At 44.4% G+C, this 12,639-nt stretch overlaps 1 protein-coding gene across 6 annotated transcripts in view; it reads left to right on the forward strand.

The window, feature by feature from the left end:
• The window catches only part of ASCC1 (activating signal cointegrator 1 complex subunit 1), a 60,651-nt gene extending 49,460 nt beyond the window's left edge, over window positions 1-11,191 (forward strand). For 5 of the 6 annotated variants that reach the window (XM_026651014.2, XM_024201873.3, XM_026651017.1 and 2 more), the window contains one exon: window positions 10,173-11,191. In XM_026651014.2, coding sequence (XP_026506799.1) covers window positions 10,173-10,209 — 37 coding nt within the window. In that variant the 3' untranslated portion in view covers window positions 10,210-11,191. Of the gene's footprint in view, window positions 1-1,179; window positions 1,241-10,172 lie in introns of all 6 variants that reach the window. The other variant, XM_026651015.2, reaches the window with a different exon arrangement.
• Window positions 11,192-12,639: the final 1,448 nt, after the last annotated feature.

Here is a 12,639-nt window from a genome sequence, read left to right on the forward strand (position 1 = left end):
CCTCCATTTTTATAAATCATTTTTGTCCTGAGTGATTTTGCCATCGATCACTTTGATTTACTAGTCCTTCCGCTCTTCCTTGGTACCAATATCAGTTGTCTCAAGGGGAAGATTGTATCCTCACTACCTTTGCTGAATTTTATCCTTTGGTTGGTGGGGAGACATACTTAGCTAAGTGCCCTATCCTCTCTAGTCTATATTGGTATCAGGCTTCTGGTTTAGCCAAATTCTTCAGAGTGATGAATCATGATGATACTTTGCTCTTCTATAGCATATTCCATCACAAGCTATGAAAATACTATACAAACATTAAATTATACAGTACTCCTGTCAGACAGATAAATAGCATGATCTTCATTTGGCAGACTGATAGTTTGAAGTATGGAGAGACTTTGATTTGCCCAAAGACACCCAGAAAGTGCCTTCTGATCTCTCGACTTTGATTAACTTGCAGAGCATCCTTTTTCTTCTAGGAAACCACCCATCCTTTTGTGTAGACCTCTGTCCTGGAGTGGACTTTGAAAAAGCTGTGGGTGGATTAAAAATTAATGAATAGGTTGCTTTATGCTGTTAGTTCAGATTTTAGAGGGGTTGTATTCGTTTTAAGAAATGCCACTGGATCTTCTCTGCAATTTAGTGGGCTGGCTAATGTGTTGGTGTTATTTAAAGGGAAATGCGTCCCTAACCTACTGCTACTTTTCAGAGATAGGAGAGTTTTTATTTCATCTAAGTTTAGATTTTTCTAGTTTTAAAGGCTTCCGCTATCACTGGGCTCCTGTACCTCACTAACCTGGCACTGCTTGAAGTGTCCCCAGAGAGGGGAAGGTCTGCTGGGTATACAGTTCCGAACAGAATTTCTGTTCTCCCAGCTTCTCTGAAAATTAATATGGGACCGAACCTTCTGCACTGACCAGCCAGATGCTTTGGTGAAATCTGGGATTGGTAACAACCTCTTTCCCCCCCCCCCCCCCACACAACCCCCCATGCTCTTGAGGATGGTGTACTTCCACACAGGATTCTGCTTGGCCAGTTGTGTGTGTTCATAATCAGGCGAGCAGATTAACATGCAGGTGAATGTCTGTTGTGCTGCTTTCCAGCATCACACCTGTTAGTGCCTTGGAACTTGTCTTTTTAATTCTACTTTGGTTTTCAATTATTCTTTCATATACTCGAATGCAGCTTCTGATCAGGACCAGCTAAGTAGTGGATGTGGTTGGGGAAGTTGGTGGCTGCTGTCACAGTATGTAAAGCAGCTGACCCTTTCTATCTGTAAACCCGCTGACCCTTTCTATCTGTAAACCCCCCTTTTGAGCCTGAATTTGATATCCTAGCATAAGCAGTCTCTGCATGTCTCCATTGCCTGACATTTCTGTCTACTAATTCCCAGCACTGTGCCTTGTGTGTGAAAAGTGCTGGTTTGCTAACCGCATGCTGCATTTCAGAATTTCATTTTTGTAAGAGATGCACACCAGCAGGGATAGAGCAAAGTCATCCGAGCACACTGCATACGTGTAGATTCCAGTAAGCAATTTTAACAAATGTGCAGCACCTTCATACTGGAGAGAAAAGAGATTGCTGTATTATCCTACCATCTACCATGGTAGGCATTTGATTTTTTTTTTATATATGTATACTAGCCACTGCCTCTTACTCCTCTGCTTCCCAAAAGAGAGAGTTCATATTTTTGGTACTTGCTTCAGGTTGAAACACTTGGGCCTATCATATCCATGAAAAGGGAAGCTAATTTTTTAGGTTAATCGGTCACAGACTAGTGACCCAATATGCCTCAGCTACGCTGCAGTGCTGATTCACCAGGGACAGTTTTGTACGGTTAATCTACAGTAGCCCTACCCTAAGGCAGTACTTATGTGGCTGGAGTTTGCAACAGACTGATCTCCCTGCAGACTCTCTCTCTCTCTCTCTCTGTGTTTTATCTAGTGATAATGCAGCTCTTTGATGGTAGTTTTTAATTGCAAGGCATTGCAGTGAGTTGTTCCTTTTGGCATTTTGAGTATTGAGACTCTCAGGAGAACTGCTTGGACACACTGATTTTGGCCATGCCACTTGAGGCAAAGTAAAGCTTTCAGATTTATCAGTAATCCTGACAATAGCACCAAAATCCAGGCCAAGCAGCTGAAAGTGCAATCTTAAAAGATTACGTGAAGGAAGTTTTAAATACCATTGCTTCCTTCCCTCCTCTTGCCTTTTGTCCTTCTGCCGCCCATTGCCTCTCCAGACAAATCCATTAATATTTCTCATATTGCACCAATGTAGATGATTTAAAAGCACCAGTTTGTGCTGGCATTCCCGCTCTGAATAAATGGAGCTGAAGTGCTTTGCTGCTGTCTTTGTGGTTTAGCTCTGTGATTTACCACTGCTGTTCCAAGGCTTGAAAACAGAGGTATCAACTTATTCTGGGAAGGTTGTCTAGAGGAAGCCACAGGACATAAGTAGTATGGTGATGAGTGCTTTACAAATGCATAAGATAAAAGGTGCTGAAAAGTAATGTGGGCACAGTTATAGTTCATCTTGAAATGTTACGAGTTTTAATGTATTTTTGCAATAAGTAATTAAGTGTGTTTTTAAAAATGCAGAAAAAAATGCACCTATTTTTGATGGCCTGCTTCAACTTACAGCCTCTTTAAAAAGGATACTGTTGAAATTTGGACTGAAGTTTATCACATTTTTGCTTACATTGGCAATGTTTAATTGTGCGTGCAGTTACCAAAACAAATACTTCAGTGTTCCATCTTCTTTGTTATAAAATGACTGCCAGCACGCCTGGAGTACCCTGCAGTGTAATCTGTGCATAGTAGAGGGGAATGAACCTCTGGACAGGAATAGTTTATTTTTAAACTTCCAACAGGAGTGTCTAACACAGTGGTCACTAACCAGTCGATCTCCTAGGGGATCTCCCAGTCGATTGCGATCTCCGGCGGCAGTGCAGTGTGGCTGCTGCTAAGACAACTCCCTGCCTACCCCGGCCTCACACCGCTCCTGAAAGCGGCCAGTGCAGCCCCGGAGGGTGGGGGGGGGCAAGAGTCTCCCTCTGCACGCTGCTGCCTGCCTGCAAGCACTGCCCACGCAGCTCCCATTGGCCGGGAGAGCTGTGGGGGTGGTGCTTGCCCAGAGGGGCAGTGCACGGAGCCATGTGCCCCCTGCACACCCTCAAAGGCTGCAGGGGCGCATTGGCCCCTTCTGGGAGCGGTGTGGGGCCAGGGTAGGCAGGGAGCCTGCCTTAGCCTCGCTGTGCCCACCACTGACCGGGAGCCACCAGAGGTCAGTGCTTCCGGTGGAAGGCTGCACCCCAACCCCCATCCCTGAGTCCCCTCCCAGAGCCAGCACCCCATACCGCCTCCTGCACCCCAAGCCCCACCCTGAGCCCCCTCCCAGAGCCAGCACCCCAAGCCCCCTCCTGCACCCCAGCCCTGAGCCCCCTTCTGGAGCCAGCACCCCATACCCTCTCCTGCACCTTGAACCCCCTCCTGCACCCCAGCCCTGACCCCCCCTCCCAGAGCCAGCACCCTGTATCCCCTCCTGCATCCCCACACTCTGCCCCAGGCCTGACCCCCCTTCCAGAGCCAGCACCCCATACCCCCTCCTGCTCCTCACACACTGACCCAGCCCAGAGCCCCCTTCCGCACCCAAACTCCCTCCCAGAGCCTGCATCCTCCACCCCAACCCCCTGCTCCAGGCTCAGCCCAGAGCCTCCTCCCACACGGCGAACCCCTTGGCCCCAGCCCAGAGCCCGCACCACCTCCTGAACCCCAACACCCTGACCCAGCCCAGTGAAAGTGAGTGAGGGTGGGGGAGAGCAGCAACGGAGAGAAGGGGGGATGGAGTGAGCGGGGTGGGACTTTGGGGAAGGGGCGGGGCCTTGGGGAAGGGGAGGGGTAGATCCTGGGTTGCCCTTAGATTCAAAAAGTGATCTTGGGCATAAAAAGGTTGGAGACCACTGGTCTAACATGAGGGGGACCAGGACTATAAAAATGACAATCATTTTGATTCTAGATCTCTTTGGTTCAAAATAAATGACTGTCCATACGGTGTGGTATGGGGAGAAATTTAGAAGTGGATTTTTTTATATAATAATCTGCTGAACGGGGCGGCTCCAGGCACCTGCGCAGCAAGCGCGTGCCTGGGATGGCAAGCTGCAGGGGGCGGCCTGCCGGTCGCTGTGAGGGCGGCAGTCAGGCAGCCTTCGGCGGCATGCCTGTGGGAGGTCCGCCGGTCCCGCAGTTTCGGCGGTAATTCGGCGGCAGGTACGCCGAAGCCGCGGGACCGGCAGATCACCTGCAGAAACGCCGCCAAATCCGCGTGACCGCAGACCGCCCACAGGCATGCCGCCGAAGGCCGCCTGACTGCCGTGCTTGGGGCGGCAAAAAACATACAGCCCCCCTGCTGCTGAAGGGCACTGGACTCTTGATAAGTGCCTACTAGTGTGTGCCTTTAAGACACAGCCTGTTTTCAGAAGGTGAGAAGGTGCAGGAGGAATTCTGCTGGCTTATGTGGGAGGAAGGGTAGACATGACTCTGTATATTCTCTGTCCCCTTTTTGGCTAGTTGCTCCCATGGGAAACAACTAAGTAATAGCTCCTGCATTCTCCCAAATGTGGTGTTACTGTGCGCCCCTCCCCATCATTAAGTAGTTTGTGTAAGGAGAGGTGGAGACTGCTTATTCCCTATTCACTGTCACTGTGTGCCTGCTTCAGTGGGAAGGAGTCACAACATAAAGAATTTGCAACACCTGCACTTATGCACTCCCTATAGATTTGGATCGGCACAATGGATCTCCCAGACTGCTGGATTAAAAGTAAAGGGATGTGTGTGTCATCTCACTTCCCTTGGAAGCTTCCTCTGTTTAGTATATTTCTTTCAGAGGGTCTCTTTTGGAAGGCTCTGACATCCGTTTAGGCATCCATACTGTGCTTATCAGTGGTATTTTGGGTGACACCACCTACCTCTGTGTGCATTTGTTTGACTAAGGACACTCTGGGACCCAGTTTGAAACGCGTACAACATATTCTCCAGCTCCAAGTCAATTTTTTTAGGGGGAAGGCACTTGGGCTAATGAGTAGATTCACTCAACATGCTTTTAGTAGTGTAAATCCAAGAAAAGCAAAGGCAAGTATGGTGTTGATTATGTGAACTGACCTTTGCGCCCATCAAATCCACCTTCATTTGCAGTAATAAAAAAGCTCTTGTTTATTCTTGAGGAAGCAAGACAGTCAATCTTTCAGTGTGTGTAGGATTTATAGAATTAATGTTCTTTTGCTGAGCCTCATACCCCAGTCCAGTCAAATGGTTCAGCTTTTGGTAACCATGTTGATCTCTTCTGCTAGATACTACCTATTGATCTGTGACTATTTCCCCACAGTCTTTAGCAAGGTGTGTGAATGAAAACTGAGCAAGTGGGAAGAAAATGAGGATTGGACGGTTTTTAGAGTTAGCACATTACCCACTTAGAACATAATGTCCTCTACACATCATTTTTCTGTCCCACTGAAGTATGTTACAGAAAGCATTTCATTGGCTGTGCTCCAGCTCATTGTGAGCAAGTTTCCTCGAGGGTGAGGAAGCCAAAGGGAATTTTCTTTTCCAGCTCTGCCTTGGTTCTTACCAAGACACTCTCACTCTCTCAAAGGGGGAGGGTGATCCTAGAAACGGTTTCTGGTAGCTGAGGTCCCTGAATGTTTTATAACTTTGTTCAACCAGGAAACCCCATTTTGATGTTTTTGGGACTTTGGAGGATGATCCCACTCTAGGAGCTAAAAGGTCCCTTTCCTAATTGTATTTGAGGATTTGGGATTTCCTGATTGAACAAAGATATAAAATATTCAGGGCCTTCCAGTTACACTCTTGTTTTTATCCATACCATTGACACCTCTGTGGTACAGGACACCAGGGATGATCCTGAGCCCATAAAACTGGACAGCGGGCAATGCCCCTTCAGATTTCCCGGAACAGCTACTTCAAAAAAGGGATGATGCTGGGAAAACCTAGATAGGTGGCAATGCTACCCAGGATCGGTATCTGGGGACTCTGATTGCTTCTGTCATTGGGACCCTGAAGGAGTGAGGAAGTGTCAGTAAAAGTGTAGAAGTCTTGAAATAAAGGCAGGAAAAATGGCTATGGTTGTCCTTGTAGCTTGTTTACTTTGAGAATGTACAGCTTTATTACTAACACTGTCCACCCTAGCACTTTTGTCGGTATAACTTATGTCACTCCGGGGTGTGAAAAAAACACCCCCTCGAGCAACATAAGTTTCACCGACAGAAGCGCCGGTGTGGACTGCGCTATGTTGGTGGGAGACTCTCTCCTGCCGACAGAGCTACCATCGCTCGTTGGGGGTGGTTTAATTGTGTCGATGGGAGAGCTCTCTCCTGCCAGCATAAAGCAGCTACACAGGAGATCGTACGGTGGTGCAGCTGTGTCGCTGAAAGGTCTCTAGTGTAGACATGTCCTAAAACTCAAGAGTTTCAGCAGTTTTATTCCTGGGTAAAACACACACACATCACACACCTCTGTCTCTTCTTTAAAAAAAGCCAAGGGAGTAGAAGCTCTTCACTTCTTGCATCGTATGAATGGAAAGCATCTGATCTTACTGACAAAATGACTGATGCTACTCAAGAGATTTTTTTTTAATTAATGCTGCCACTTATTATTTTGAGACATTACTTATAAACAAAACCAATCTGCTATATTGAAAGATTGCAGAAGTAATTATTTTGAAAGGATTGCTATTATAAACTGTTTTGTATGGATTTGATTTCAGTGAGTTGCTGTTGGGACTGGACCACCCCAACATGTAATTTATTATTTATTTGCAAAGTTCATGGAATTCTGAGTATATTATTTTTCCCACAAAAATAAATGCTTCGGTTTTCTCTTTAAAATAACTTAAAATGCCAACGTGTCCGGATTCACAAGAACTTTACAGCAATCTCTATGGTGTAAGCATTGATGGGGTGATCATTTTTGTTGAGGAAGCAGATTTGTGTTCTCTTTTTCCAAGGGAGAGGGTTATAAGGTCCAGTGCGGGAGTGGGCGGGGAATAAACTGTATGAACATCTTGACAGAGTTGAGAGTTTTAAAGTTTTCTTATGGTTGGTAGATTTCAGGCCAATTGACACTAAGCCTGGTCTGGAGATGTAAGGAAAATTATTCTTCAGATCTTCAGTGCAATCAAAGCAAAAAAAAAAAAAAAAAAGAGAGGAAATCATTTTACCTTTACTAATGCTTGTCAATGAGACACTGTGGTCCTCTGTGCTCTAATGTGAACTTCGGAAGCTTCCGGGAAAATACTTAATCTTTATAATTGTATAGAATGGAGTTTGGCCTTTCTCAGTCATTTCTCATCTTTCATGCTTCCTACTGTTTAGCTACTTTATTAAAATATCTCATTTTAAATGGTGTGTGCTCTGTTAGAGATATAGCTGCATTTCAGTTAAATTCCTGCTAGCTGAGCTGTATCCATCCAATCCTCAAAACTCCGCACAGCGCAAGAGGAGGAGATGACAAAAATTCTGAACAGGAAAAGCGTTTCTCCCGAACTCAAGTAATAGACCTCAGCAGATTCCTCCACGGAGGTAGATAAATAGGTGAAAGAGCTGAAATTGAGCTTGCCCAAGGATCTAGACAGGAAGAGCACTTAGCATTTGGGAGATTGGGGTTTGGGAGTGACCTCTCATTCCAGTGTCTCGGGGGGCTAGAAGCATCGCAGGAGTGAACCTCCTAGATAAAGGAGGAAACTTGACTAACGCACTGCTTGGAAAAGCAGCTCTCTTCCATGCAAATGGATTGGGCAGTGAGGGGAGGGCAGAACTCGTTAGAAAAAAAGAGTACCTAGGTATGAAGAAGTGGGTGACAATTGTAAAGTCCATCTCCTTATAGTGACTTGAATTTCTGCCTTAGAAGCAAAATCTGCCCCCTTCCTTCCTCATGTTTACAAGAATGCAGTGACCACTACTGTGGGAGAGCCTCCTGCCAGGAGATAAATCTGAGAGATCCCCATTAGCAGGGCAGCTGGCTTCTGTCAATGCCAAGTGTATTCTTGTAATTACCTTTTGGTGACTTGCAGCCAGTTTCTCTAACTTAATAGGATTATGAATGATGAATTTGGTAATTCCACCACTAAAGCCCTGTTAGAAGTGAGTTGACAGTGGGATCTAGTTAGGTGTATACTAGATTCTAAAAGAAGAGAACAGAATTAATAAATGGAGATAAAATGTTTTAGTAGTTACTAATTTAAAAAATAGGTCATGGGCAGATGTTATGAAGATCACCATGAACTGGCTGATTGGTAATGGGGGGGACAGCCTTTGTCATGTTGGTCACTGGTTTGAATCTATCCTATGCTGGTATTGAGAGTAAACAAAAAGTTACTATGTAATAGTTTGGTGACTATGAATAAATTGCTATTCTTAGCCCAGTTCCTAGTGGACAACTGGTAGTTTCATACAGAGGTGCAGAGGGTTGTATTAGTCTTGATGACTCAACTACGCTCCTACTGCTGGAGTTGGTGCATCCAGGCCACAACTGGAGCACTCTGCTGGTGCAGCATTGGGGGGCGGGGGAGGGGAGGCTTTCATTAGTTCTCCTGTGGATAAATAGGGAATTTCCATCTCCAAAGCTATTAATCAAGCAGCTTTCACCAGAGCTGAATTCACTTTAGAATAAAATCAAGAATTGTCCCATGAGCATTTCCAGTACAGTGGGGTTTTTTACAGAAAGGGGTATTTGCAATGTCGAACCAGTTTGTCAAAGCCAGCAATAGAGGTAAATTGTATAAATCAGTGCTGGGGAGACCTGCATGCATTTTGGAAAGGGGAAAGTGCATCCTCGTGTAGAGGCACTAGATCTTGGGTTTAAGATGATGACATATGGAAAAATCAATGCATCATTGGCCCTAGAAGGGCAGGCTTTAATGAACTGAGTGTTTCCTAGCCATTAATGTTTGCATGTTCCATAATGGCAGGAAGAGCTGTGTGTGACTGTCTTGAGCCAGAGTTTACAGGGACAGATATAAAATTCAATAGGGGACAGACTGAATGAGGGTTTGTAAGTTCCCCCGGGGTAGGGAGACCATACCATTCAGGCCCTTGATGACCCTCAGCATTGGAACATTAAACTGAGTTTGAAAGTAGTATTTTTATTGGAAGGCATCACTGGTATTTTAAGGTAGAGTAATTTCCTGCATCTTAATGGAATGGGAAAAGCACTTTATACTTCAACATGATGCATTTCCAAGCAGTATTGAACTTTCCTATAATGAATTCTGATGTCACTTTTGTGTGTGGCTCATAAATGGCGTTAACTACTGGAGTGGCTCCCTGATGAACTGTGTTTTGTTCTTGAAAGTCTTTGAATAAAGAGGGACTCAGTGGTTTGGGGTTTAATGTTAGGATAAAGAGCCTTTCACCTTGTGTACAAATCTGAATTTGGACCAAACTGGCCACAAACATTGCCAGTGTTTGACTCGTGAATGATCTGTTCTCAATCCAGTCTCCTATGGACATTGCAAGACCAATTTTAGTTAGCCCAGACTGGCCCCTTTTGTTGGTGATCTCCACTAAGGATTGGAATAGGCCTGGGGACTGAATTAATTTCTCATATCTAGTGGTGTGGTCCCTCTAGTTCAGAGGTTCTCAAACTGGGGGTCGGGAACCCTCAGGGGGTTGTGAGGTTATTACATGGGGGGGTTGCGAGCTGTCAGCCTCCACCCCAAACCCCGCTTTGCTTCCAGCATTTATAATGGCATTAAATATATAAAAAAGTGTTTTTAATTTATTGGGGGAGGGGGTCGCACTCAGAAGCTTGCTATGTGAACGGGGTCACCAGTACAAAAGTTTAAGAACCACTGCGTCTAGTTCATGGCTGAGACAAATGGATGAGATCAGGTGGTGAAAGCTGGCATTGCAACTGTGCTGTATGTACTACAGGAATTCAGTTTCCTAAACTTCAGCTGGCATCCTCGACAAAGGCTAATCTCACTTTCTATTAAAAAAAAACAAAACTCTTCTGAAGAATCATTCTAAATGCAAAATGAATACAGAAGTAGAACTAAATATCAGAAGAGACTTTCCAAGGTTGATTTTTACAGGCAGGTCTGCAAATATGCTTCAATTTGTTTTGTTTGGACATTCCTCATGGGTTCTAACTCCTCTCTTTCAGAAATTTGAGAACTTCTACTTTGGAGAACTGCAGTTGAATTCAGTCCATCTTTCTCAGAGATTCTCCACAGACAGCTCTGGTTACTACGCTACATCTGGGCAGCTCACTTTCTCCTGAAATAACAACTCAGGTGCTCCAACAGATCTGCTGTGCACCCAGAATTGTAAAAAGGTTACATTAATTTTGGAGCCTCAAACATGAAGAGAGATCTCTTCTAAGGATTCTACAAAGACTGGGATGCCATGTTATTTCTTCAAGGAACCATGCACGATCCGCGACGTTGCACCTTCTTGGTGGAACTCTCCTGCAGTCTTTCCTACAAATATCCCATCTCCCTATCCTCTCAAAAAGCTCTGGTCTCCTCCTACTTCCACCTCATACTGCTTTTTCATTTCCCTTAACACTTCTAGTTTACAGGTTTCTTCCACTTGGAAGCTAGCTGGCATCTTTAGGATAAAGGGTCATTGTCAGCTAACCTTTTATATGCAGTTTTTCTCGTTTTTATCAGATGTTTGATGCCATCTTACAAGTTTACAAAAATAACATTTATTTCTGTACAGTTTCTTTCCTTCTGGCAAATATTTGTCTCTCCCAGCCTTCCTCCTCAGCCTTCTTTGTAATGGAGCAGAAGACATGTCTTCATTTTGTTTACTTTGCTATTTCAAAGCCCAATGAAGTCAGTGGAAAGACTCCCATTGAAATCGGTGGACTTTGGATCAGGCCTTATATGAACAGGAATGTTGCATGTGCCTGTTTACATTTGTCATTAAACTGCTTGTTGTAGACCAGTAGTGTGCGCGCACCCAGCTTTCTGTGTGTCACACCAGATCTTGATAATTTTGTTTTTAAATGAGCAACTGTAAACTCTCAAAATAAATGTTTAAAATCCAGAAGAGCTCCCCAGACTGTAATATAACAATGTTAAGGCAAGTCATTACTTGGGGCCCAAACAGTTTGACAGTGTTTCTGTAACATTAGTGATGTTAAAATAACCAAATAAATTAATTCCTTTCAAAAAAAGTGTTTAACTCCTGTTGCATTAATAAAGCTATCAAATTATTTTTGTAAACTTTTTGCACTTGTATTAATAAACCATTTGCAATAAGTGCAGTGAGAACTGTTTTAAGCAATCATTCCTCAGGCTGTCAAAAATCTGTTTATTGTAAATGGTTTTCTGATAAAGGAGCAAAATTGTTATTACAGTTGGTGATACTTTGAGACAGCATCTTAAGACAGTTTGCTTAAACAGTGCTGATCTGTTGTAAAGATTTTATTTCATGTTATCTGGGGATCATCTTTCCAAATTCAGTAATCGTGGCAACATAGTCTTTTTTTTTTCCTTTCACTAGGAAAGTTTAAAAATGGATGATCCTGGTTTCTTCATTTTGTATTGAAAACATTCCTTTTGCTCAGAAAATCAGTTTTAATATTCACTCCTTAGTCTGAAGCTATCCTGTACTCTATTTTAATATTTTTTTCTCCAGCTCTCTTCCCATGCTGCCATTGCACACTTATCCTCCGGTGGGAAGAGCCTCTTCTAAAACCACCCTTAATGCTGCTTACCTAGTAAAGCATGTGTACACACACTTGGGACCTAATCCTGTGAGATGCTGAGAGCTCTCAACTCCTGTTGGTTTCAGCTTTCAGCACCTCTCAAGAAGCATATCTCAGGATCAGGCTTGTTAGTCTTTCACCCAAAAGTACAGACTAGATTTTCTTTTTGCGATAGAAAGATATACATATAAAAGCTTCTTAGCATGTTTTATTTTTAACATCTGTAACCAAGAAGCTGTTTATGCACTTAGCAATATACTTCAGACTAAATATTCAAGCTCTAAAGGACACTGAGTACTATTTTTATTCCTCTTTGTAAGCAATTCCCTCTTAGAAGCTTAGCTATAAAATTTCCTTTCCAACTAGTTTTGCCCTTTGTTTAATATTGATTTTTTTTCTTGCTGTTTTTCCTCATTGAGGTCATCATTAATTACTCCTGAGGGCATTCTGTGCCAAAAAATTAAATTCTGGGCACAATATTTTAAAATTCTGCAAGTTTTATTTGTGAATAAATAAATGCAGAGGCTCCAGCATGGCAGTGGGGAGCACAGGCCCCTGGCTGCACGAAGGTGAGAGAGAACCCTGCAGCCTCCCCACTCCTCAGACACGGATTCAGGCAGCCTCCCCACTCCTCAGACACGGATTCAGTGGTGAGGCTGCACCCGACTGACAGCACAAGGCCTGGGTCTGCCCCAGAAATACCCTAGGTCCCCCTACCTTTGTGCCAGGCGTACCAGGTGTGGGGCAGGCAGGCTCAACCAGGCAGGATCCAAGTGTGGAGGGGCTCATTGTGGGGGGGATCCAGGTGTGGGGTGAGAGGATTCTGTGTGGGACAATCTGGGTGCAGGCAGCTCAGTGGGGGGTTTTGGTGTGGGGAGATCAGAATGCACAGAGGCTTGTTGGGGGGAATTCC

Source organism: Terrapene carolina, unplaced genomic scaffold (genome assembly GCF_002925995.2).
Source record: "Terrapene carolina triunguis isolate 2854851 unplaced genomic scaffold, T_m_triunguis-2.0 Scaffold95, whole genome shotgun sequence".
Lineage (NCBI taxonomy): Eukaryota > Metazoa > Chordata > Testudines > Emydidae > Terrapene > Terrapene triunguis.